The following is a 27,966-nucleotide window of genomic DNA, read 5'->3' on the forward strand; positions in this document are numbered from 1 at the left end:
CAACCCATTTCCCTCTTCTCTTGCTCCAAGGCCATGTGTCCTAGATCCTCCTCCCACCTCTGTCAAAACCTCCCCCCGTGTTCCATTGTCTCAGAGCAGGACAAACTCCTGGTGCCCTCAAAGTGCGCACTTACATTCTAGCACTTAGGACTGTCTGACTTGCATTTCTGGTTAAATGCGTGTGTGTCTGTCTCACCACTGGGCCAATGTCAGGGGCCATGTCTTACAGACGCCTTCGTAAGTGTCACTCAGCATGCAGTTCACTGGATATAAAGTCTTTGAAATGTTTAATAACACAGAGAAAGCTCGTAATAAAATGTTTTAGTGAAAAAGGAAGGCTAAAAAATATATGCACCACTATGATTCAAAATCTATTTTCAAAAAAACAGAAACAAATTCACCAAAGTTTTACAATCAGGTTCTTGGAGTTAAACTAGCTGGTGATGTAAGTTTTTCCTGGACCAACCCCAATTTTGGAGGCTGAAAAGGGAATTACTGAAAACAGAAAGATACAAACTGTGGTTAGTTTTTTTTTTTTTTTTTTTCTAACCAAAACCTCCATGGGTAATGACCGATGCGAGATAAACAGAATGAATTAACTTCTCAGAGGAGTCCTGCAGAAGCAAGGTGCTGAAGGAAGTGATGGTTTTGAGGTCTGAGCGCCTGCTACTCAACCTCCACAGCTAATTATAACTGCTAGTATTTACTGAGTGCTTACTACACTCAGACACTGTGATAGCTTTTCCCCACAAACGTCTTCATTTTGTCCAGGAGACAACACTAGGATGTTAGAGCTACTTCCATCCTGACAGCAATCCCAATGTCTGTTTTTTCCACACCGCCAAGCAATTCTCCAACACCAGCTGGGTGTCCTACAATTTAACTCAATTCTGACCCCATGTACCTGGAGACAGTGTCAGATCCCACGGGTTAAGGGCTCAGTCCCACGAGACTCTCCCCCTCCGGCTCCGCCCCCCACTTCTGACACTAATCACAAGTCCAGGTTGTCACCTGTGCTTGTGACCGATCGGCTACAGACTGGAGGTTCCAACCGCTTGGGTTCAATTAATTTGCTACAGTGAGTCACAGAACTCAGGAAACCCATTTACACACAAGATCAGTGGTTTATATAAAAGGTTACAACTCAGGAACAGCCAGATGGAAAGGATGCATAGGACAAGGTAAGCAGGAAGGGGTGCAGAGCTTCCGTGCTCTCGGAGCGCATCAGTCTCCCCAGTCTCCATGTGTTCACCGACAGGAAGCTCTCTGAATCCAGTCCTTTTGGGTTTTTTACAGAGGCTTCATTACACAGACATGACCAATCAATTCATTGGCCATCAGTGATTGACTCAACCCTTCCCAGAGGCTGGGGGTGGAACCGAAAGTTCCAACGCTCCAATCGTAGGGTTGGTCTCCCTGGCAACCAGTCCCCATCCTTAGGCACTTTCCAAAAGTCACCACATGGACATGAACTCAGGTGTGGTTGAAAGGGCTTGTTTTGAATCTCAAGACAGTTATGGCTCTTGTCACTTAGGACATTTCAAAGGTCTTAGGAGCTCTGTGCCAGGGAATGAAGACCATGGATATATTTCCTATTCTCAGTCACAACAGCACGATGCTGAGTGCTTCCTCTGTGCCAGGCAACGCTGTCCCACGTCCCGACCTGAGTTCACTCATCAATCCTCCGAAAGCTGTGCTGCAGATGTTCCCATTTTGCAAGTGAGGAAACCGAAGCACAGAGACGTTAAGTAACTTGCCTGATATCGGAAGGTGACAGGGACAGAATAAAAACCTAGAACTGTCAGCCTTTCCAAAGCTCATGCTCTCAAAAGAGGTTTGCATTGACAAGAGCACAAGACTCACTCACGAGGCAGTACTGGCTCCCTGATAAAATATCAAGAGCTTGCCTTCTCCACACCAACCCTGACTTTAATAATAATCATTCCTTACCTTTCTATGGACTTCATACATTTTGGTCCAAATACAGGTTCAATCTCCTTCTAGGATAATGGGTCAGTTGGTGAAAGGGTCAAACCCAAGAGCACAGAAAGCAAATCTCCCGTGTGGACCTCAAAGGCAATTTGGGTGACACTCTGCCCTCCTGTACATACAGATCTCCACTGCCCAGGAGGACTCATCTAGAATTTCTCCCCTCCTCGGTTTAAAAGGTCCCCCTAGTCCAGTGGTGATAATCATCAACACCAATCAACACAACATTCACCGCGTGTGCCCACGAGATGGGCTCCGTTCCCAAGCGCAAGTGTATCTATCCGATTCAACTACTTGGCCTAAAACCTCAGCCCTAAGAATGGGAGATTTGCTCAGGGCAAGAAGAAATCCTAACTGAGTTCGACAGGCCAGCCTTTCTAAAGCCAGGGGTCAGTCCGGCATAGGGAACAGGCCGGGAGTGAAGTGGGGCTGCCCCCCGAAACTCGGCCAAGGGGCTCAGGCCAAGTACCAGGCAGTCACTTCCTGTAGGGGCCAGACCACACCATCCGCCGCTGTCTCACAGCTCCTCTTCTACAGATGGGGCCAACTGGTTTTCTGTTATTTGGCGGCCAGCAGGAAAATGCCATCCCATGAATGTGTCATTGCCACCGTCTTCAAGGGTGCAGATTAATGAAAAAGCAGCTAGTGTGCCCCAGCCACGTGGCTAATTTCAGCCATAAAGGGGCAGGGCTGAGCCTGGAGGCGGGACTAGCCTCCATCTACCCCGTGTCCTGCTCCTTCGTCTCCTATATCCCCTGAGCCAATGTCTCTTCTGCCGGTTCTCTGCCCCCACCCGCCAGACACACATCTGGCCTCTGAGGGTCCCTGATGAAGCCAAGTGGTGACCCAGACGGCGCAAAGCCTTCTTGTCACCTTGATGCAGCACAGAAGGGGATCGGGGATGCAGTAGATGGTAACAGTTGTTCAAAATAGTCGCTACCCCTCCCTGCTAGTCACATGCTGATGGGAGGATCATACTTTCCATCCCATTGAGTCTGACCTGGCCATCTGACCTGCTTGGCCAATGAAATGTGATGGGAAGTGACACCTGCCACCTCTGAGTAAACCCTTTCGGCTCCCATCTCTCTCCCTTCCCTCTGCCCCCAGCTGGGTGCTGCTCTTTCAGCCCAGATTGCAGAGTGAAATGTTTTTGTAAAGAGCTTCAGCTGACAGGTAACGTGAGTGAGGAACACACTCACATTACTGCGGGTGCAGTGCTGTGTGTGTACAACCCACTGCAGTGGAGGGCTGCTTGTCACCACAGCATAACTAGCCTGAGCTGACTGGTTCAGAGTTTTGCCAAGAAACGCTTCCCAAGGAGCTAGAGGATGACCCAAGCACGCAGAAGCACAGAGGTGGTCCACGTGGGTCTTTCCCTTTCAGAGCAAACGGAGTGGGGTCACAGATGAGGCTGACCATCCACTTCGGGGGATCCCCTTGTCTCCTTCCTTCACCTCAGCTCTGTGTGGGGAACCCCAGCAAAAGGTCCCGGTTCCAGGCTCTGGGCCTTTCCCTTGCCCACTTCCTCCTCAGGCCATCCCCCCAACTGCAGCCACCATGGCCACGGGAGCACTGAGGAAGTTGGTGGCTCCTTCCTCCCATGAGGGACTAGAAGGCAGGCCCCACATGCTGGGCTGTGATTTACCCAGAGCCTTGGAACCCTGTGTGTCGGCTTATTCCACTCCTCCTTTTGCTTTAATCCTGCAGGAGGCTCAATTATAACAGCAAGAACCACAACACAATTATAACCCTCTGTGGTGCTCTGGGTACCACCCACCCCAAGCACTTCAGACACACTAACTCCTCCTTCCAGCACCCTGGGAGGCAGGCACCATTATCACCCCCATCTTAGAGGCCTGGAGAGGTTAAGCAAGGTGCCCAAGGTCACACAGGTGGTAAAAGGCAGAGCTCGGATCCGACACAGGCTGTGTGGCTTCCATGGTCCGTGCTCAAACACCATGTTCAGGAGGCAGGTACCGAACAGAAAGGTAGGACAAAGGTGGAAGCAGCGAGGCAACATGGCAAAGAAACACACGACCTGATGATTTCTTGCTGTTGTCTGGTTTCTCTGGGGGAAGATCTCAGGGGTCTGAGGTTTGGGGAGCAGTGGAGTAAAATTTAAAAAGCGAAATGAAACACATGCAAACTTATGGCATCTGTGTGGTCACAGCGAATGGACACGAATCGTGATTTGGAACAGTTATGTTTCACAAAGGATGTTTGGTTTGCTCTTTTCAGCTAAGCTGAGCATAAATTTTTAAAGGTTTAAAAATGAAAAATGGGATTCTACCACATGGGAGGAAGACAGGAAACCAGGGAAGGAAGCTTCCTCCATCCCGAACACCTTGGTTTATTCCTTGGGCTCCTAATCAGAAATGAGACACATAGCCAGACATGACATCCTGGTTGCATGGGGTAGATAGAGCTTGTGCATGCTTCCTGACCAAGTTCCAAAAGCCTGAGGCAGCCAGGTTGTCGCTGGATTGGGCAAGACCTAGAAGAGATTACCCTGGAGATGCGGCAGGGAGGTGGAGAAAGAAGCACAGGGACAAAGGAGGAAAGCAGAACTTCCAGACGTTCCGTCAGTCCAGCCCAACTCCCTTTTCCTCCAAGAAGCCGCCCTGGTCAGCCTGCCCTTGAAGCAACGCTCCCTCCTTCCATTTCTAGAGCACAATGCTACCCCCTGCTTTCAGCTACTTTCCTAATGTTGGTGTTGAAATTCAAGAGCACAACTGGCTCCTGGACTTCTAAAGGATTGTAGATACCTGGTGTCTGGGCAGCCAAGTCCCCGACAGCCTGGTTACTCTCAATAAGTCGCAGGACTGCACAAGACCATAAGCAGACAGGCTGATGGTTGTCTCTTCTCCCAGGAGATCAAAAGCACACCCAGGGACTGTGCAGCCCCCGGTGCCCCAAACAACCTCACCCCTTCTGCAGTCATCAGAGGGCGCTATATGCTTGGTCTGGGGAAACTGTAACACCCTCCTTCCTCTCTGAGATCCCTACATTGTCTTCCCCGCTGGATGCTGTAAGGCAGGAGTCATTAAGGGTTGCTGTATAAATTAACAACGCCACACACTCCTTACCCCTTACCCAGAGAGCAGACTCCAAGCAGTTCACCAAGATTCAGGCCCTCTGCGTCTCCCTGGACAGGTGTCTGGACCACATTTCCCAGTCTCCCTTGCAGTTGGGTGTGGCCATGTGAGCAAGTTCTGGCCAATGGAATGTGAGCACAAGTGACACACCTACTTTCAGGCATTGAGGTAAGACCCGCCCACAAGCCTCCTCCTTCGCCTTCCAGCCTATGGCATGGAGTCAACCACAAGAAACTGGGGGCTGCATGCTCCAGATGGGGTCCCTGAATGAGCCTTCCCCACTGACCAGGAATCTTGCACATGACTGGGAAACTAGCCCCTTCTGGGTTTAACCCATTACATTTTTGTTGTTATTGCAACAGCTGGCTAATCTTCCCACTTATGTGTTCTCCATAGCATGACTCTCCACACTTGTTTAGGGGCGGGGACTGTGTTTTGTTCCCTGCTGTGTCCCCAATGGTAGAACAGCTCCTGAGACACAGAGCAGACACTTAATAATCAACTGTTGAATACACGAATGAGGGAACTGTTTCGCCCATTCAGTGTACGGCAAGAACCGGAAACTGCCCCTGCTTTTGCTTTCTCCTCCACCTCTGGAGCTAGAAAAGCAGCATTTAATTGAACTAATATCCTCACCCTCCCGGAGCCAGCCTGTATTCCTTCCTCTTTGACACCCTCCCAGAATCCTTCCCACCGTGGTCTGCATCCTCTGTGCCCCTCGGCCAGAGGTCCCTGTGCAGTTACATCTGTCACACTGCACAGCAAGTGTTGAGGTCTGTGTCTCTCCCACCCACCTTGCCCCCCACCCTCCAACTACACTGGGAGAGCCTTGAAGCCAGAGCTCTGTCTTTTTCATCTTTGCATCTTCCCAGTGTCGGGCACAAGTGTCTCTTGACAAACAAGCACCCTAAAATATTTAATAAATATTTTAAAAATATTTATTATATTTATATAACATTTAATTATGCAAATATATGATTAAAGTATATATTTCTATCATATACTTATAATATTTATAAAATACTTAAATATTTTACCTTCTTTAAATGCTGTCACTCTGCTGCTAGCCAAGAGTAAAAAGCTCCTGACATCCCTGGATCAATCTGTAAGAGGATCTAAGCCGGTGCTTGGAATAGTCTACAGATTCTTTCAACAAGCTTTTTGGATCTGAATACCTGGCTTGGCCCACGAGAGGAGGGGCTTCGGAAGCCCAAACCCTTTCAATTGCGTACAAACCCACCCTTGTTTGGGAGTCCCCAAACATTTTTCCACGGAGGCTCAAGCCTGCTCCTGGCAGCCCTGGGTGCACACAGGATTTTTGTCTTTCAAAGTGCTTGCCCATTTGACCCTCACAAAGGCTCTGTGATACAGACAGGAAGTGACTATTATATCCATTTGACAGATGAGCAAACCGAGGCTCAGAGAGGTTTAGTGACTTGTCCAAGATCATGGTTTGAGTGTGTGCTGAGCTGTCACTAGGACCCAGGGGCCCAGACATGTCCTCTCTTTTTCTTCCCTTTCTCCACCATGACCTTACAAGAGGAAACATCATAGAGGCCTTGAGGAAGCACAGCCATCAAGCTGTGACATGGGTGAGTGGAAACTCGCATTGACTTTGAGTGATAAACCGAGTTCAAAACAAACCGGGCCAAATAACTTCAGCGGATGAAAGCTTTCCCCCTTCTTCTAATTTTAGACCCTCTGGCCTGGGAGGAGTGTCTGTGGTTACAGGGTGTAGCATCTGCCGCTGCTGTGTGGCTCCAGGCAGAACGGGGACATGGTACTCACTTGATTTTTCTTCTTTAATGGTGTATTCCAGCACCGCGGATGAGCTCTCGTTTGGAGAAGGGAAGTGCACACAGAGCACCGGGTGCTTCAAGCTGCTGTCCCGGCGGACCAGGAACGTCTGCAATGGAGGAAGGGGGAACTCCATGAGTCAAAGATTTGGGGGGGAGGTTATTCAGAAGGACAAGAGTGAGATGGAAGTCATCTGGAATGTTCCAGAAACAAAAAGGCAAGGTGGGGGAGTCTAGCATCTTGAGGTAGAACTAGGGGTTCTGCCCCAAGAGCCATGTGTCACGTGGCCCAAGTGCCCTGGCTCCTTGAGTCTCAACTTCTCATTTGTCCATTGGCGGGGGGGGGTGTCAACTAAATCAGTACGGATTCCTGAGTCCGCCCCTTGAGATGCTGGTTAGTTGGGGGAGGGGAGCGGGTCTGGAATCAGCTTAATCTGGTACAGGCAGTGATCCAGGGTCACGCTTGGAAAAGCTCAAATGGACGGGTTGAATTTCAACTCACACCCCAACATGTATGCCCTGGGGGAGGCTGCTGGAAACAATCATAGATATTAGTCAATTCACACTATTTTTCCCCCATGGAAACAAAAATAACTAATATACACAGCTTTCTCTGTGACAGGAACTGTTATGAGTACCTTGCATACATTCACTTGCTTGATCCTCTCAATAACCCTGTGACGTGCGTTTTGCTGTTATCCCCACTTCACAGATGAAGAAACTGAGGCGCTCTCTGACCTTAAGAGGACCTGGCTCTTCGGGCTGGTGTGAAGATCAACTGAGGAAATACCCATATGGGCTTGGCCCCTAGGACATACCCTGGAGGCTTTGCCTGGCGAAGCCCTCACAGCTGAAAGGGGCAGAGCTGGGATTCAGCCCTGGATGCTGGTGTCCATGCTCCAGACCCCACGCCATGCAGCCGCTCTCTGTTCTGTACATCCTGCCCAGGGAGGGACTTGCCCTTTCTTCTCCTGTGGGTTTACTCTAGTCGAAAACGATGCTTCTGGGACTTCCCTGGTGGTGCAGTGGTTAAGAATCCGCCTGCCAATGCAGGGGACACAGGTTCGAGCCCTGGTCCAGGAAGATCCCACATGCCACAGAGCAACTAAGCCCGTGTGCCACAACTACTGAGCCTGCACTCTAGGGCCCGAGAGCCACAACTACTGAGCCCTCGTGCCACGACTACTGAAACCCACGCGCCTAGAGCCTGTGTTCCGCAACAAGAGAAGCCACTGCAAGGAGAAGCCCGCGCACTGCAACAAAGAGTAGCCCCCGCTCACCGCAACTAGAGAAAGCCCACATGCAACAACAAAGACCCAACACAGCCAAAAATAAATTAAAAACAAAAACAAAACGATGCTTCTGAGCCCCAGGGACCTATCTGTGCTCTAGTAACCCAGCACTACCCAAAGTCTAAACCAGAGCCAGCGTGTTTACAGACGCCTCACTTTCACTTCTCCTGCTCTGAACGACGGTTCTGCTCAGTTAAGGGGACTGTGACTCTGAAGTTTTCCACTCTTACACCCACAGCAGCCCTGGGGCAGTGCCCTCCCCGTGGCCATCATGGGGAGGGGACCCCTGATTCCTTTCATAGACTGTGTGGTTTCAAAATGTTCTTTTTAGTCTCCACTGGCCCCACCCAGGCTCGTCCCTTTTTCCAGGTGATGACAGACACCTTCTGGAATCTCCCCAACCTCTTGGGGCACAGCTCCCCCTGGGGAAGAGGAAGAGGGTTGGTCCTCCCCCCAGGAAGGGTCACTCCTTCCTTTCCTGAGAAAGGACTTGGTCATGGTGTCCCCCCTCCCCTCCACCCTCGTCCCCACGAGGGGTCTAAGCCGTTCCCACTCAGGCTCCAAGAGCCCGGTCTAGAGTTTGGAAGACCGGAAGTCTGGCCAAAGATGCTGAGAGAAGATTGGGGAGCAGGGCCACTGGGGCCTCCAGAGGATGTGGCCCCAAGCGTGACAGGCTCTGGAGAAGCGCAGAGACGGCACTTCTCCCCTTCCCCCACCAAGGCACACTGTCCTGCCACCCCTTGGGTGATGCCTCAAATTACCCGCCATTGTTATTTACTATTATTATGATGCTATTGCTATATAGTATTATAATTAATTGTCAATAAAGCATTAGAATAATATTGTTGGTATTGACTAGTAGCAGCTAACACATACCGCTTCCCTCATCTACCCAAGCCTGAACCCCAGTTCATTAGATTCCATGATCTTACTTAACTCTCATATGAGAGGGGATGCAGTTATTATCCCCATCTTACAGACGAGGAAACTGAGGTACAGAGAGGCAGGTAATGCCCAGGATGACAGAGCTGGGATCTGAGCTCAGGCCCTTCGGATCTAGATCCGGAGCCCTCGGCTGCCCTGCGCCGGCCCACAGAGGGCAGTCTCTTGGCTTAAGCGTCTGCTCGCCGTGGGAGTGCCTCTTGGGAGCAGGGACACAATGCACCCATCAGTCATTGAACCGTGGTCAGAAATGAGTTTGCCACCCCCTCTCCTCGTGCAGGGCAGGGTGGAGAGAGCCTGAGAACCCAGCGGATAGAGGAAGGCAGGAGAGAGGCTTCTGGGGCAGAAATGCGAGCTGGGCTGGGTTGCTGGTACCCCACCTGGAAGGACGGCCCTCCTAGGGGACCCAGCGGGAGGCCAGCTCTCCTCTAGATGCTTCTTTGCAGTCCCGGCACAGCCTCGCCCGCTGTGAGCAGCAGCGTCACTGAGCTGGTGCGTCCACCTGGACCCGGACTGCCCCCAGGAACGCGTCTTTCCAAGAAAAGGGGTCACTTTGGTTCCTCTTCAGAGATCCAAGGCCGAGCTGCCGCCTACCCATCAGGTCCATGGGACCCAGCATGTGTGAGGGAGTGTGTGTGTGAGAGAGAGAGAGAGAGAGAGAGAGAGAATGAGTGTGTGTGTGTGTGTGTGTGTGTGTGTGTGTGTGAGAGAGAGAGTAAGCCTATGGGTGCTATAAAAAATACAGCTGGTCTTTGTCTCTGGCTCCTGGCACAGAGTTTCAAAAACCCTTGGATTTTCCTGAGTGATGGAGGTCTTAGGTAATTCATAAAGAGCCCCTCTGGGCCATACCTGAGTCTATGCTAACAGTCGGCTCAAGTGGGACCTTAAAGGAGGGGCTGCCCCAGAAAGCCAGGCGCATAATTCTAGAGGGTTGGAACCCGAAGCCCCACCCTGACCTCTGGAAAGCGGAGAGGGGCTGCGGACTGAGTTCAAGCACCGGGCGGTGATCGAATCTCCTGGCTGGTGAACACACTGACACGTGGGGAGGGTGCGTGCCTGGTTCCCATCGGGAGAGGGTATTGGGGCTCTGTGTCCCCCTCCCCAGCCCGGACCTCACCCCCGTGTGTCTCGCATTCAGCTGATCTTGAGTTGTATCCTTTATATTCAAACTGTCACCATAAGCATGGTGCTTTCAGTGAGTTTTCTGGGTCTTCCTAGCAGATTATCAAACCTAAAGAGGGGTCACGTTTGTGACCAAGTCAGACAGGAGTGTAGGGAGCCTAGGGACCCCACGCGTGTCTGGCATCTGCAGTGAGAGCAGTCTTTTGGGGACCTTCCCTTTAACTTAGGGGTCTGTGTTCGCTTCGGGTAGTCATGTCAGAATTGAACTGAATTGTAGGACATCCAACTGGTATCAGAGAACTGTTGCCCAGGGCATAGTGAGTGTGTGCAAGCGTGTGAACGTGTGTGAGTGAACATACGTGGGAGTGAGTGTGGAATAAGGGAACTCCCGGCTGCCGCCGGGGTCCCCCCTGCTGGAACTCTGGGGAGCCGGGCACAGGGAGCGAGGCCCAAGCGGGAGCCGGTGGTGCCCCTGGGAAGGCAGACAGCAGAGTTGGATCCTTGACCCTGACCGGGAAGGAGCTGAGGCTGGCACTCTCCTCAGCTGAAAACAAACTGGGGGCTTCTATCTTTGTAGGGCACATGTGTGAGGGACACAAGCCAGGTCACTGGTTCAGAAGCACATGCACGTAGCAGAGTGGCCCCTCGCCACCCTGAGTGTCAGGAATGGCACAGGAAGGAAAGCAGTGTTTTTCAAACTGTGGGTCATGACCCATTAAGGCAAATGCCACCAACCATTTCTCTTTCCAAAAGAAAATACAAGAGAATAAAACAAGACAATAAGGATACCTATCATAAGGATGGACTTTTTGTCAGAGAGATCGAGTGAGAGACGAGTGGACGGCCAGGGCCGCAGGACAACATAGACTGCCTACTCCACTGACTGTCAACTTCTTCCTAGACTATTTGACCCCCACTGATCTCTCTCTAGGGTGACCGCGATGACAAATCACGGTTGCCAGCCTCAACCGGGACCTCCAGCAAGGCCGCCTTGCAGTCTAATTGGCTCTTTCACACCCAGCACGTAACTATTTCCGGACTCAGTCACTCCGCTGAGACATGGACCCCGTTCTCCACCCTCCCGTTCCACAGACAGAAAGAAAGGAGATAAGAGCTCTCGGACAGGAACTCCTCCAGCTGCGGGGAGAGTCACAGTCTCTCACAATCTGCCTTTCCTCTTGGGCTCCCGGAGGGCCCAGAGCAGCCAGCTGTGAGCTCTGTGGCCCTGGGTAATTCCGTGGCTTCTCCGAGCCTCAGTGTTCTGATCTGTAAGTGGGGATAACACCCACGACCACCCAGCAGAAACAAGAAATGAAACCAAAGCCCCACGCCTCCGTGTCGGAAGGGTAAATGAGACGTTGCATAGGAAAGCACCCAGTGGGATACACGTGTCTCCACCGATGCTCACTAAGGATTAATTCTCCATCTGCTTCCACCCTCCTTCCCCATGGCTGGTTGATATTCCTCAGTCTCCCAGTCTCGGGCTCCATCTAGAACTGGGGATCAGTCTACCACATGTGTTTGTTGTGAAAAAAACTCAGAAGGGATTTCCTTGAGAGTGTACGTCAGCGGAGGGTAAGGAGCCAGAAGCTGAAAAGAGCGGCTGACGTCTGCGCTCCGGGCCAAGTACCTCACGCTCGGCATCACCCAGCTCTCCCCACGGCCCCAGGAAGCAGGCACTACTACCATTCCTTCTGATGGATGAAGACTCAGGGCACAGGGAGGTTAAATAAACCCAAGGCCACGCAAACAGGAAGTGCAGAAGCAAGACACAGACCCAGGTGTCGCCAAGAACATCTCACTTATCTCTTGCCATCAAGTCTGTGTTATCTACTCACTACAGGCCAGGGGTGTAGACGGGGGTGGAAAGTCCCCAGTCTGGGCTCAGGTTCCCAGTTCTGAGCATCCAACACCCACCCTTTCAGCATGGCCACAGAGCCTCCTGTAGCACTTCCTTCTGCCGTGGCCAAGTCCTGGGGCTCTTATCTGAAAAGCCAAGATAAGGTTCTGGGTTGGGGGTCTGGGGGGCTGAGTTAGTGGGGGAGGAGCAGAGACAGAGGCTAGAGGAGTCCTCTGACCTCTCCCGCCCAGATGGCAGTCGGGGAGGGGGCACTGACAGGTGCCTGCTATGGGCAGAACCCCGGTCAGTGGTCTGCCTTGGCCACTGTCCTTCGGAATAAGATGGTCTGTTCCACGTTCCCCTGTGGGGAGGTTTAGCACCTCAGCTAGTCACAGGGTCCCTTCTAGGAAGTCGCCACAGACAGCACCTCAAAAACAGTGTCGCTGTGCGGCTCACTGCAAGAACGTATGCAGACCGGTAACTCCTACAAAGCGTTCTAGATTAAGGTGCATCTCCCATGCTTAAACCCAGCAGAGTTCAGCCAAAGCCAGTGCCAGGAGAAGGGTATCTGAGTGAACTGCCTGTGTCCCTATCACACCCCTACCCTCACCAGGTGTCCACTGCTTATCCTCTAAGGAGATGTTGCCCGTGGTGGTTGCTGCAGGTGAGCACCCAGGGGGCTAACGGGCTGGGTGTGCCTCCCAGAGCTCCTTCTCCAGCACCCTTGAGGGGGTCCATGTGCAAATTCTCCAAGCCCCTCTTACTTCTCTTTCTACGCCCTGCAGCCCACTTTTTAGAGCTGCAGGGGGACTCGAATCTCAGCTCTGCTCCTTACCAGCTGTGGGTCTGTAGGCAAGTTACTTTTACTCCTCTGGTCTCGATTTCCTCGTCTGAGCCTGAGTATAATAACCTCCACCTTTCAGGGCTGCTATGAGAATTGCTGGTCATATATATAAATGCCTGGCATAGAGCATGCACTCGATACTTATTATTATTATAGACTGCTACCATTTACTGAGCACTAAACCAGATGCTAAGATTTTTATCTGCATAATCTTGTTTGACAAAAAATGATAACTATTAATACGATTATTATTATGTATCTTTTTTCCAAACAAAGAGATAGGAAAACGGACTGAAAGATTATTCACCTATGCGGTAGATTAAAATGGCCACAAATTCTTTGCAGCTCCTCCCATCAAGAGGTGGGGTCTATTTCCCTGCACCTGGAAGGGTGGCCTTAGGATTTGCTTTAACCAAAAGAATGCATCGGGGACTTTGCTGGTGGCGCAGTGGTTAAGACTCCGTGCTCCTGATGCAGGGGGCCTGGGTTCGAGCCCTGGTCAGGGAACTAGATCCCACATGCATGCTGCAACTAAGAGTTCACATGCTACAACTCAGGAGCCCACATGCCGCAACTAAGGAGTCAGTGAGCCGCAGCTAAGGAGCCCTCGAGCCACAACTAAGGAGCCCTCGAGCCGCAACTAAGGAGCCCGTCTGCCGCAACTAAAAGACCCAGTGCAACCAAATAAATAAATAAATATTAAAAAAAAAAAAAAAGAATGTAGCAGAAGTGACTCTGTGGAGGGTTAAGCCTAGGCCTTAAGAGGCATGTCTGCTTCCATGCTCACCCTGTTGGACCACAGCTGTCATGTGAAGAAGGCTGAGTGAGCCCGCTGGAGTCATGAGGCCCAGCCCACAGCTGGTACTAACCGCCAGACAGGGGAGCAAGGCCATCTCTGGCCAGCTGGCCAGATGACTGCAGCTGCCTGACTGACCCCAGGAGAGACCAGCAGAAGAACCACTCAGCAGAACCCAGTCCAAACTGCTGACCCACAGAATCCTGAGAAAGTTGAATAGTGGCTGTTTTAAGCCACTGGATTTTGGAGTGGTTCGTTATGCCACAGTAGGCAATGCTACAGCTGTGGGTTATGTGGAGGTGGGACCTCATCCTTTGGGTACCCCCCTCCTCTCTTCCTCCTATGAGGTGCTGTTGAGGGGTCCCCAGAGCTTGGTGGGGAAGTTTGAAAGCCACGGGTACGTCCAGCTCCTCACTCTACAGCCAAAGAAACCAAGACCCAGAAATGCAAAAAGACATCCTGAGGTCCCATTATTTGTTCGTGGCAGAGCCAGGACAAGAATGCAAGGCCAGTGACCTTCAGATCAGGGTTGTGACCATTATAGTACATGTCCTCCAACCCAGCCAACCCACCAACTGAGCATGTGTTTTATGCCAGGCACCTGGTTAGAGGTTTTAGATACCTTGCAGCAACTCCCTCCCTGGCGTTTAGAATATTTTACCCCTTGTACAGATGAGAATACAGTGTAGGAAGAGGACTGGCAAAGAGGGAGGGAAAGGGGAAGGTCCAGAGCATTGGGCCTTGGGCCCCTTCTGTGTAAGACTTTAGCCCACGATCTCTGGAGCCAGACTCTCAGAGTTCAGTCCATAGTTGGCTACTCTTGAGCTGTGTGACTGCTCTGGGGCTGCTTCTTCCTCTGCAAAATGGGATCACGATAGTTCCTGCCTGTGATGGTCGCTAAGAGTCAGCCCCCCTGAGAACCAGTTCCCCTCCCTCTCCTTGCTAACTGACCACAATTCTGGCCTGGGAGCAGTGCATTCTGCCTCAGGAGATGAATCCTGTTTGGTCAAAGCCAATCATGGCTATTCTGTTCCCCTCTGCCACTCACCCCCTTCCCCAGCCTCCCTCACAGTCAGGGGTAGCCACTAAAGTATCTGGGAAAACATCTGTTCCCTGACAAAAAGGCTGAGCCTAAGAGAAGAAAGCCTTTTGCCCATGACCTCCTGCTTTTAAATGGGTGAGGTGGCTGGAGCTGCAGCTGCTATTCTGTAACCATGAGGTGACAAACAGAGGACAAAAGCTCACCTTGAAGATGGAGGAACAGAAAGGTGGAAAGGACCTGGGTCTTGAAGACATCACTGAACTGCTTGACCAGCCCTAGACCCCAAACCTCCATATTTCTCATTAGATATACAACAGTAGCCTTATGGCTGAAGCTACCATAGGCCCAGTGCCTCAAAGGATTAATGAAAGAACTGCCCACATGACTTCGGTAGAGTGCCTGCCATATAATAAGCACCCAATATATGGTGTCTCTACCTGCCTCAGAGCCCCCTGCTGTACGGAGGAAGCGTTTCCATCCTCCTGTTCATGGACGGCTCTATGATTCAGAAAGGCAACATGGTGGGGCACCAGGCACCCTGGAGACGGAAAGACACCCTCACTAGCGGCTCCAGACTTCAGGTCTCAGCCCCGAGTGAAAGGATGAGCTCAAGGTGAGCAGTGAGGGAATGTGAGCTGGCAAGTCCAGGCACCGGAACCTTCTCTGTCCACCTCCGGGACCCTTGCCTGCGGGCTGCCTGGGGTTATTAGGAATGGAGCAGCTCACACTACTGCTCCCAGCTCACACCGGGACCCTCCCTGAGCCACTGCTCCCGAAAGCCTTCCCTGATTAACCGGGCCACCCACAAAGCTCGCTGTGCCCCAGTGTCCTCACTCAACGTCTCCCCTCTGTGGGAACAAACGTCGTCTGGTGCCTTGTTGAGCTGACATCTGAGTCACCCACTCCTTCTGTTCCCTCTTTATTTTTTTCCCCTTTTGTCAGCTTCCCCAACATACTGGATTAGGAACTCACCAAAAGCAGAAGAATCCTCTTTCCCCAATTGTACAAACTGACGGGCGACATGCCCACTCTGAGGGTCCAGTTTTCTTTGAAGAGCTAGGATTCCCCTACCACCACCCCCTGAAACAACAGTGGGTTCATGGTCAGGTCCCTGGGCTGTGAGGCAGGACACAGTGTCCCTCTTGGTGCGGACCCTGGCTTGCTGTGCCCTTCGGCAAGTCACTTCCCCTCTCTGAGCTGGCTTTTCCAGTCTAGCGAAGTAGGGGGACTAAAGGGTCCAGGACTCCTTCCTTCTAGAAGATTCTCTCCCAGCATCAGTGTCCTGGGGTCTTTCCCAAACCCCCAAGAGGCTTACATGAGGGTTAGTTTCACAGGTAAATTACTGCAATCCAGGAGGTTCGAGCCCCTGGCTGGGTTGGAGCCCTTCCGTATCCACCTTCAGCCAGAGGGGGTTTGGAAAGACCAACTGATTTCAGTAACAGCTGGGACAGAAATATGCTTAGGGAGAGAATTATGCAGCCATTGCATTCCCCTCCTCCTCTTCAAATAATTACATAAAAACCCAAAGCTAAATACACTCTAAATGGTTTTGTTTTTACTATTCCTTCTTGGCCCGGACAATCCAGAGCTGTGTCTGCTTTTCTACTTTTGTTATTTTAGGACTATTTTCCAGTCGCTTGGGGAAATTTTCCAATCACGCTCTTTAGGGCTGGAACAGAAGTGGCTGGTTCTTCCCAGGCACCACAAGTGCCTCTGGAGGTCAGGGGTCCAGTGGCCGAAGCCCCCTCTGGACACGTGTGGCCCACCTTTCCCATTACTGATAACGAGGCTGTAGCCTGGCATGGAGCAGCATTTCTCAATCCTGGCTGCATATCAGAATCGCCCAAGGAGCTTTAAAAGCATGCTGGTGGCCGAGCCCCGCTCTAAACCAAAGAAACCCGCATTTCTGGGGATGAGGCTGACACACTGTGGTTTTTTTTTAAAAAAAAAAAGTCTTTGAAAGCAGTCAGTTGGTGGGCTCAAATCACCCTCTATCACTTAGTGGCCATATGACTCTGTCAGAGGTGGGTTTCCTCACTTATAAAATAGCCTGCCCCCTGTTCTGCAGGGCTGGTGGAAAGATGAGAGACGGTGCTTGGCACACGGCAGACCTGCTGACTATGCCTTCTTCCCTGGCCCTGGCATCCCGAAGGGGCAGGAAAGGGGTCTCACCGGTGCTTTCGCCAAACTATATTGGACATAACTGGTATTCCTTGGTCTCACAGCAGGGGAAGATGCCTTGAATGTGGGCTGGTCCATATTGCAACTCAGGCTACTGCAACTCTTTTTTTTTTTGCGGTACGCGGGCCTCTCACTGTTGTGGCCTCTCCCGTTGCGGAGCACAGGCTCCGGACGTGTAGGCTCAGTGGCCATGGCTCACGGGCCCAGCCGCTCCATGGCATGTGGGATCTTCCCGGACCGGGATACGAAGCCGTGTCCCCTGCATCGGCAGGCGGACCCTCAACCACTGTGCCACCAGGGAAGCCTTGCAACTCTTGAGCTAACCCCTCACTACAAAAAGCAATCTTACAAGAGGTTTCTTTCACTAAAAGACCACCTCTTGGCCTAGAAGCAATGACACTTCAGTAGCAATGAACACACATAGCGCCAGATCTTGGTTTCTAACATTATTCTCCAATAAAAGGAACAAGGGTTCCTTGGAGAAATGGCCGATCCTAGGACTGAGGCAAGAAATATACAAGACAATCTGGAGCACCTTTTAGTGTAAGAAAGTAAGGAAGTGCTCTGAACAAACAAATAATCAAAACACACGCACAATGATGGGGTTATGTCAAAGGGACACAGGAGCCCACTGAAAGAGCTCCCGGTGGCCAAATCTGGAACAATTTGAGCCATAAAATAATTATGGTAGTATTGGATTATAACTCAAAGCATAAAATAAGTACCTATGAGTCTACATCGATATTAGTAAGTGGTCGAATAAATAAATAAATGGGGGAGAAGAGACAAATCTCTTGTGCGTAAGAATTTCAAGTAGTTTATGTAGATGCTCCGCCCTCAAGTAGGTGGAGCATAAATCCCCACTCCCTGAGTGTGGGCTGTGCAGAGTGTCTTCCTTCCAAAGCAAACTGTATGAAAGGGGGAGGAGAAGGAGTAACTTTACAGCGGAAACTGCCAGCTGATCAAGGTCAACATCAACAGTGACACCATGTTGACAGTATGAACCTCTGTCATGATGTGATGAGAATGGCGCTTTGCCTATGGGATCTTCCTCCCCAAAACTCATACCCCCAGTCTAACCATCTGACAAATCCCAGGTGAGGGACATTCTACAAAACACCTGACCAGTACTCCTCAAAACCATCAAGGTCGTCAGAAGCAAAGAAAGTTTGAGAAACTTGCAGCCAAGAGGAGCCTAAGGAGACCTATGACTATATGTGATGTGGTGCCCTGGATGGGATCCTGAAACAGAAAAAGACATTAGGTAAAAGCTAAGGAAATCTGAATAAAGTATGGGCGTTAGTTAATACTAATGTATCAATACTGGTTCATTAATTGTGACAAACGTACCATACTCATGTTAGATGTTAACAGTGGGAGAAATTGGGTGAGAAGTACATAAGGGAACTCTCTGTACTGTCCTTGCAACTTTTCTATAAATCAAAAACTTCTAAAATAAAACTAAAAGAAGAAACACCCCACCATTTGGGTGCAGGATGAATAAAGATGGCTTTCGATTGCCTTGCTCTGGATATACGCGAATCAGAAATGGGCCAATATGTTCCCAGAACCTTATCAGAGAAGCAGGCTGCAGGAGATGGGGAGTAGTAGAGGGGGTGGGACATGGTCAAGGTCATACAGATATTTGGGACAAAGGGGCTGGATCTCCAGTCTCCCGACCACTGGCCCCAGACATGATGAAGCACTGTCTCTCACTGGTGCCATGAGGGGTGGGTCCAGGTTATCTCTGAGGACCCTCCAAACTCTCACAGCCTGGGGGCTACCCAGTGTCTATATCTTAAAAACGATGAAGCCATTGCACTGGTGGAATTTCAGACAGTTCCACGAGAGTGATATTATGCAGCAAAGGGCCTTCCCAGCATCTCCTGAAGATCATACTATGCAGACTCTGCTCTTACTAGCTGTGTGACTTCAGGCAAGTGACTTAACTTCTCTGTGCCTTCATTTCCTTATCTGGAAATGGGGACACTAATAACACAAACCAGACAGAAGTCGCTGTGAGGATCAATAAGATCATGCAAAGAACAACTTTGGGTAAAAGTTGGTCAGTCTTTTATCAGAGCGTGAGCTTTAGGGCTTTGTTTTCTGCTTGAAAATACAGAAGCTCACAGGGAGGAGTGCGGTGTGAGGGCAGAGAATTGAACAGAAGGTGCATCTCTTCCAATTTTGTTGTCCTCGGGGCTGACCCAGTCCCTGTGGTCTCAGAGGGAGAGTAAGGGGTCAATAGCAGGAAGGGCCCGGCTGACCTCTTTTAGCCCATCACCTTCGGTCTTAACAGTAGCCTGTGGTCTCACTCCTGGGATTAGATTCAAGGCTCTGGACAAGGGTGTCACTTCAGGACCCAGCCTGAAGCTTTCCGTTTTCTATACTCAGCCCCTGAGTTATAAAATAGCGACCTGGGTACCTCCACCTACTTGGGGTGAAGAGGTGTCTGGGCCTCTCGTAGCCACGGAGCCTGGGATGAAGGCTTAAAGCCTTGTGTGATGTGTGCTCACCTGGAAAGTAAACACAGCCACGTGACCTTCGTCCCTCACTGCAGGCAGGCCCTGAGCAACTGGCCTGGCTTTGCCAGCTCCCCAGGACCAGCCCCATCCTCCCTGCCATCCTTCATTCACTTGTTCTAACGAACACCCAAAGCCAGACATACTCTGCACCTAAGCCTGAGCCAGACGCTGGCATTGCAAGGCAATGAATGCATCTTAGTGCTGCCCTCCAGCGACTCCAGTTGGCTCCAATCCCTGCGGTCATGCTCTCTTCCCTCCCTGTGTGCCCCAGGCCAGCTCATGCCCACTTCTGGGGCTCAGCCTGTGCTGTTCCATCACCCATCCACCCACTCAGCTCCCCCATCCCAATCCTGCCCATCCATCCTGCATGGCCCAGCTCAGCATCTGTCTCCTCCAGGAAGTCTGCCCAGATCAGCCCACCTGGACAGGCTCCCCGCCTCCTCTAGGTCACTCGCTGTCCCGCCTTTTACCCAGCACTGAGACATCCCCTCCCCATGCCTTCCCATTCATATCCGTGCATGAAGCCCCCACCAGACCCTCTGAGAGGACAGTGGTAAGATCAGATTTTATCCATCTTTATAAACGTGTCTTATACCCAAACCCATCTGGTATTGACTGACCTCAAAACATTACTTCTTTTTCTTTCCGGCTACTAACCTTCACCCTTGTGAGGGGTGTGCTTTGGCTTAGCCAAGACTGGGATCAAATCTCAGCCCTGTAACTCACTAGCTGTGTGACCCTGGGCAGGTGACTTCACTCCCAGTGGTAGAGGCTGCTGGGGCCCTGCCGACTCTCTTTAGTGGACCCCAGTCCTGCTTCCAACAGCCAGCTTGGCATCACTTTGCTCACTGGCTGCTTCTGGCCAGAGTCAGATCTTCTCATACTGAGAGCAGAGAGGTGGTGCTGGAACATGAATCCTCATCCCCCATTGCCTGGAACCAATGGCTATCAGCAGTCAGTGGATAATATCAGCTCCCTCAGCCCTCTGGGCAGAATGACCTTGAGATGTGTGCTCTACCCTGGCTCCCAAAGTGCCCCAGCAGAAGCCAGCTCCACTGCCCCCAGGGGTAACATGCATCAACACATACCTTTTTTTTTTTTTTTTTTTTTTTTGCGGTACGCGGGCCTCTCACTGCTGTGGCCTCTCCCGTTGCAGAGCAACAGGCTCCGGACACGCAGGCTCAGAGGCCATGGTTCACGGGCCCAGCCGCTCCTCGGCATGTGGGATCTTCCCGGACTGGGTCACGGACCCGCGTGCCCTGCATCGGCAGGTGGACTCTCAACCACTGCGCCACCAGGGAAGCCCAACACATACCTTTTATTAGCTGCCCTCCCTTCCTTGTCTTATTTCCCCCACTGGTGCCCCCTGGGGACCCCTCCCAGATCCTCTGCTTCTGGGAACCCCAAGGGCACTCTTGACAGCCACAGTTTCATTATCAGTAAAATGAGGATAATGGCAGAGCCCACCTCACAGGATTATTGCGAGGATTAAATGAGGTGACGTTCATACGACACTTGGTACAGGGCCTGCCATTAATAAGCAGTCTCCACACAGAACCACTACTGCTGTTTTGAGTTGGGCTTGTCGTAAACTTTTTGAAGAGAGTATCGAAGCTTTGGACAAAGTGGGCATGACTTACACCCATTGCAGCTCACCTTGGAGACCCACTTGCTGTCTCCTGGGACGGTCCTCACTGTCTGATCCACCCCCATCTACACGCATGCCTGGACACACCTCTCCTGATGACCAAGTAAGGTCCAGAAAATGGCCATTCGTCACACCACAACCTTGCACTTGGGCCTGTTTCTCAGCTGCATCCTCCCAAGAAGGGTGGGACGCTAATCCCCTCAGATCCTATTAGGAGAGTGGACGACCAGCTGGGGCTGCAGCCTGGGAATACCGACCGGAACACCTGCTGGTATGAATCCCTGATTTTATTTTCTATGCAGTTTCATAATCTGCTCTAAAGCCTCAGGCAGTTCGAAACTGAAAGCCTTTAGGTGGGGAGGAATGAAACAACAGATCTTGTTTCCTTGAGGACACGGTCTCCCTGCCTCCCCCCCCCCCCGCCACCGACCCCTCGCTGCAACCCTCTCCTCAGCTGGGGCCATGCCCCGGGGGAGGCCTCTCCTGGCCCCAGAGGGATTCAGCTGGGTCTTTAGGCCTCTACGGTCCCCACTCACTATGGCAGGAGGCTCTGTGGGACTTTGTGGGACTTTGCTGGAGGCCCCATGAGTTCCAGTAATTCCAAAGTTCAGGTACAACTGCTGACTTGATGGATTTTATCTAGTCCAGGATGAATTAGTCTGCTAACTACCTGAGCCCCCTGTGTTTAGGAGCTTGGACTATTCCCCGGACACAGTGTAGCGATACATACCACATTGAAGGTAAGAAGAGCAAAAAATGGCTATAAGATGCAATTCCATCTCGGTCAAAAACAACCTGTGTGTATGATACAGCACAGGGGCTCCCCGACTGCCTGGGTTCAAAAGGCAGCTCAGGCACTCGATCGCTGTGTCCCCTGGGGGAGGTCACTTAACTGCTTCGTATCTCAGTTACTTCCTCTGTGAAATGGGTATATTAGTATTACCTACCTCAGAGGGCTGCTGTGAGGATAAAGTGTGCTTATACACGTGACAGTGTCCAGAACACAGTAAAGTGTTTGGTGAATGCTAGCTGTTACAGATGTGGGTGTCTGCATGGAAGATGAATGGACAGATACGCCACACACGCCCAGCAGAAATGACTTCTGGAAGCAGACCGGTGGCTACCAGGGGCCAGGGGAAGAAGGAATGGGAGTAACTGCTTAATGGATACGGGGTTTTATCTTGGGGTGATGAAATGTTTTGGAACTAGATAGAGGTGGTGCTTCTACAACCTTGTGAATGTACTAAATTGTGCACTTAAAAAATGGCTACTTTTGGGGCTTCCCTGGTGGCACAGTGGTTGAGAGTTCGCCTGCCGATGCAGGGGACACGGGTTTGTGCCCCGGTGCGGGAAGATCCCACATGCCGCGGAGCGGCTAGGCCCTTGAGCCATGGCCGCTAAGCCTGCGCGTCCGGAGCCTGTGCTCCGCGACGGGAGAGGCCACAACAGTGAGAGGCCCGCTTACGGCAAAAAAAAAAAAAAAAAAAAAAGGCTACTTTTGCGTTATGTGAATTTCACCTCAATTTTAAAAAAGCCCCAAACAAAAAAAGACTTCTGGGAAATAGGTTAGGTGAAAAAGAGTGGGTGGCAGAGACCTTTATCAGACACTTTACTTCTTACTTTATCACTTCTGTCCAGCTTGATATTTTTTTTACAGTAAATACTTATATGTATCACTTTTAAAATTAAACAAATTAAAAACAATTTTAAAGGAAGTAGCACGTAAGAGAAAATGCGTGGTGCGTGGCATCTATCTTCCTCTGTAATGCTTACGCCATGAGGAGGCAAATACTATTAATGGCCCCATTTCAAAGTGAGAAAAGTGAGGCTCAAAAAATTGAAGCCATTTCCCAACTCACAGAGCTTGACTCCAAAACAAGACAAAACAAAACACTTTCGATTCCATCACACAGCCCCTCATATTCACATGTAAAATAAGGGGGTGTAAAATGATTTCTCAGTTCCCTCCGGCTCGGAGGCTCTCTAGTCCCTGGCTGAGTTCTCAAAGTGTCAGTCCTGCCGCGGGCACCCATACGCCCAGAGAGCCCCTGCCAGCCATACATCCCCAGTGGGACGGACACCTGCTCCCCAGAGCAGAAACCACACCTCCCACCAGTCCCTTGCTCCTGAGTTCTGGTCGAAAAGCTGATAAAACCTAAGAAAAGAGAGCAAATGGGCAGCTGTCCAGAGGGCAGCTACTTCCGTGGGAGCCCGCGCAGTTCCCGACAGCCGTGCCCGCCTACCGGCCATGAGAGACCCTGACTCACCCCGGCCGCCTCCCGGTGCAGGATCCTGGTCGCCTCTGCCCGGCCCAGACCCAGATGCAGCCACACCGGGCAGGTCTTGACGAGCTTCTCCAGGACGCTGATACCCCGGAGAGGAAGGCAGTTCTTCGGAGTGACTGGCAGACGAGGCCCCACGCCATCTTCCTTCTCCTCTTGCTGTCCCTCTCCTTTGCCAACATCTGGAATAGGACTGAGAACAGAATCAAATGACCAGCCCGTCCTGCTGCCAGCCCAGAGAGGGGTTTACAACAAACGGGGATTCACTTCAACCATGCTTCTTTATTCAGCATCTATGTAGCCAGGGGCCCTTTGGGGAATTAAATGAACAAACCGTGATCTTCGCCTTAAGGCGCTTATAATAAAATGAGTGAGACATACACAGAAAAAACCAGCTGTAGCACAAGATTGGAATAAATATAACAGGAGCACAGTGCAACGGAAGTAGCTAATTCCAAGCCAGGGTGGGTTCAGGAAAACAACGGCATTTGAGCAGAGCCCCGAAGAGGGTTTTTAAAACACTTTTTAATTGAAGTGTAATTTATACACAGTGAAATGCACTAGTCTTTAGTATACAGTTAGACAAAGTTTTACATATGTCTACACCCGTGTAACTACCACCCAGATCAAGAGAGAGAGCTGTGTTACCCAATACCATAGCCACTAGCCACATCAGATCTTAAAAGTGAGTTGTCTGAACCGAGACATGCTCTAAGTATAAAATACACACAGGATCTCAAAGACTTGGTATGAAAAAAAAGGCAAGACCACAAAATAGTTCACTAATAATATTTTACATTGATTGTATATTGAAAGGATAATTTTCGGATATATTGAGATAAGTAAAACATTATTAAAATTAATTTCACCTATTTCTTTTTACTTCCGGTGTGGCTACTAGAAAACTTAAAACCAAATGTGTGGCTTGCATTATATTTCTATTAGATATGCCGATACAGACATTTCCAGAAGGCTTTCTCGTGCCCCTCCCAGTCAACACTCCCTGACCCCCAAGCTGACTATGTAAAACGTCAGGGCCCCTGGGGAAAGGAAGAGAATCACAGGCCTGAGAAATGGCAAGACAAAGTAGAGGTCCAGTCTAAGAGATTCCAGACCGTTCCCAACATGCTCCCTCCACCCGACCCCCTACACACTGGCATGTGAGTTTTGATTCCAGAAAAGGAGGAACAGCATCTTGGTGCCTCAAATCCTGAGTCGGGCGGGCTGTGTGGTCTGTTTGCCTTCTACCTGAGGAACGAAATCTCAGGATATCTACAGGGGTGAAAACCTTAAATCAGACAGAAGGGGCTAGTCATAAAGCCAGGAAGATGTGGCTGGTGCCTCTCCTTTGCTCCATGTCCCCTGATGTTGCCCATGGGCACCAGAGATAAAGCTGCTTGTTAAGGAGCTGCCGTGGGGTGGGGTGGGAGGAGGCCAGGATGAGCCCTGTTGGAGGCACAGAAAAGTGGGATCATTTGCTGAGGTCAGAGGGCAGCGGGAGCCAGGAGTCCTGACGAGGGGACGAGCATTTCCTCAAGGGGAGGGCGAGGGTCCTGGTGGTTCTCTGGATGGTGGGGAGACTGGGAAGTGTGGGATTAAACAGGTCTAGCGGTGTTGGGTTTTGCAGAGACCAGACTAGAAAGGTGTGTGGTGATGAGAGATCCGGCAATGTCAGTGTGCTAAAAATTCCCTCCTCTGACGCCTCCACTCTAAACCTTCCGAGGAGCCCTCCCTCCCTGGATGCTGCGTATGCCGTGGTTTCCTACGGATTTCCCCTCTGGGTCCACACAGAAGAGTGTGCCACGTCACCAGGCCGACAGGAGTGTCCCAGGCAGCTGCAGGCGTCATGGGTCTGGAAGGGGCAGCAGGGCAGCCCCATGGGTGTCCACAGGCTGTGGAATTGGGTCTCATCTGGAGCTCAAGGCCAGGGCGGCCCAGCTCATACTGATGTGACCTCTTCCCAAGCCCTGAAATGTGGTCCAGCATCTCCTCTGGGAAAGCAGTGAAAACAGTGGAGGCCAGAATTACCCAGAAACAAGCATTCGGGGCCTGTTAGGTTTTTCCAACCTCCCTTGGAAACACAAAACATCCTCTGGCACCAAAAAGGCTTTATAATCATCCTAAAACCTTCTCACTTGGCCCAGGGCTTCCCCCAGAGGCCAGTTAGGACTCTAATGGCAGCTGGAGTGACAGCAATTGGCTCCCTCTCTGCCACTAACTAGGCTTAGGTAGCTTAGTTAAGTCCATGGGTAAGACTGTTCCCTCTTAGGGTCTCAGTTTCTACCTCTGTCTGCTTCTCAGACTAAACCACTCAAGAGGCCAAAGGCTCTTGAGATATTGCTTTCCAGGAAGTCTTCCAGTGTTCTCCTTTCCCGCTGGGTGGGCCAGGGCAGGAGTCACAAGGGCTTGCTCAGGGCCCCCCAAGTGGTGGCTTGGCAGGACCTGACGCTTGGAGTGGAAGCTGTAAGTGTCAAAGGCCGCAGCAAGGTCTAGACGTTACAGAAGGAGCAGCTGAGGCTAGGGGAGGTTTGGGCCTTGCACCAGGTCACAGGAGCAGCAGAGCAAGAGCCCTGAAGGGATAGAGTGACACGGACACCTGCTGTGACCAGGCCAAAGAATGGTAACGGGGCCAGGAAGTTGCCTCCTAATCTCTGAGTCCCTGCTGACCTTGGGCCTCTAGATGCCCACTTGCGACTATTAAATGTTGGTGCTGATGCTGGGGCTCCAGGCTGGACTGCCGGGCTCGAGCAGGATGGCAGAGATGTGAACGCCCTGAGCCGGCACCCGGGCAGGCTGCTTCCCTGCCATGATTACTGTTATTAAACAGCTTGGCCACACCAGCTCTAACTGCCAGGGACCATCACTGAGCCCACATTGGATATGTCATCTGCTGGCACGGTCGGCCACCCCAGCTCCCATGCCCTCCCTCTCACCAGCCAAGATCCAGCTGAGGGCCCTGCGAAGGCAGCCACGGGGGCCCCGGGTAATTAATGGCACTGTTAGCACAGAATAATGAGGCTAAAAACTTTAAAGCAATTCCACCGGAAAGACAAACCATTCCATGACGCGTTTTCCTTCTGCTTGCTCACGGGAAGTAGAGCAATTAGCTGTAATCAGCAGTCCTAACAGCCTTTCGATTCAAGGGGCAGGTTGTCCGTGCTGCCCCACCCAGACGCAGTGTGGTCAGACACCAGGGAAATCCTTGCCCTGGGCCACAGGGACAAGGCCTGGGCTCAGCATCCTGGCCTTAGCTCCCAAGGGAAGGAGTGACCTGGCGTGGTGCTGCATCCGGTCACCGGCCTATGAAACCTGGGTGAGGTGGGGAGGAGAGCTCTGCTCTGGGGTGGAGAGGCCGCCCGAGGGGGCCACCCAGGTGGTGTGGTGTCAGCTCGGGGTGCAGCATCCTGGCTGGATGCTGCCTGTGTGGAAGAAGGCCCCGCCATTTCCCAGCTCATGAGGGCGCCAGCTTCGGGCTGCCTGTGTGGGTCCCAGGGAAGCAGCTCAGAAAGTTCCAATGAAGCCTCATTGTAAGGAGAACTGAGGCCCCCTTGTACAGACTTGGCCGGAACCTGGGGGGAGTGTGGGCTGGAAGGGGAGGACCAGGAAAAGGCCGTCTCCATCCCAGCCACGATCCTGACCTCAGGCAGGCCTCACCCCAGCTTCAAGGCCAAGTGGCTGTATTGACATAAAGAGACCTGGTCCCAGCGATCGATGTTACGGGACGGCCCGATCACTCTGTGCAAGGTGCATGAGTACACAAATGACACGAGGGCCAGGGCAGGAGGGGCCCTGGTAATGCCAATCAGGGCAGCAATGTGCCTCTTCATCCGTAAGTAGCCCACAGCACACGGGCATCCTCATACCTACTGGCTGCACTGTGTCCCCCAAAGAGACATGCCCGAATCCTAACACCTGGCACCTGTGAATGTGACCTCATTCGGAAAAAGGCTCTTGTAGATGTAGTTAAGTTACAGATGACATCATTCTGGATTTAGAATGGGCCCTAAATTCAGTGAGAGACAGAGGAATTCCCTGGAGGTCCAGTGGTTAGGGCTCCACGCTTCCACTGCAGGGGGCACGGGTTCGATCCCTGGTCAGGGAACTAAGATGTCACAATCCACGTGGCGTGGCCAAAAATAAAAAAAGACACAGAGATACAAGAAAGCCATGTGAAGGCAGAGGAAGAGAGTTGAGTTATGAGTTTTGAACACCAAGGATTGATGGTCACCACCAGAGGCTAGGAGAGAGGCATGGAACATATTCTTGGTTTAGAATCCGCCTGCCAACGCAGGGGACGCGGGTTCGAGCCCTGGTCTGGGAAGATCCCACATGCCGTGGAGCAACTAAGCCCGTGCGCCACAACTACTGAGCCTGCGCTCTAGAGCCCCTGCTCCACAGCAAGAGAAGTCACCGCAATGAGAAGCCCACGCACTGCAACGAAGAGTAGCTCCCGCTCTCCGCAACTAGAGAAAGCCCGCACACAGCAACGAAGACCCAATGCAGCCAAAAATAAATTAAATAAATAAATAAATAAATAATAAAATAAAATAAAAAAATAAAGACGAGGATACT

At 51.4% G+C, this 27,966-nt stretch overlaps 1 protein-coding gene across 1 annotated transcript in view; it reads right to left on the reverse strand.

Annotated features, from left to right (window-relative positions):
• The window catches only part of RIN3 (Ras and Rab interactor 3), an 85,912-nt gene extending 58,691 nt beyond the window's left edge, over positions 1-27,221 (reverse strand). The window contains exons 1-3 of the mRNA XM_065871638.1: positions 27,049-27,221; positions 23,380-23,587; positions 6,873-6,990 (exon numbers count right to left, since the gene is read on the reverse strand). Of these exons, the coding sequence (XP_065727710.1) occupies positions 6,873-6,990; positions 23,380-23,587; positions 27,049-27,221 (499 nt within the window). The remainder of the gene's footprint in view (positions 1-6,872; positions 6,991-23,379; positions 23,588-27,048) is intronic.
• Positions 27,222-27,966: the final 745 nt, after the last annotated feature.

Source organism: Phocoena phocoena, chromosome 2, assembly GCF_963924675.1.
Source record: "Phocoena phocoena chromosome 2, mPhoPho1.1, whole genome shotgun sequence".
Classification (NCBI taxonomy): domain Eukaryota; kingdom Metazoa; phylum Chordata; class Mammalia; order Artiodactyla; family Phocoenidae; genus Phocoena; species Phocoena phocoena.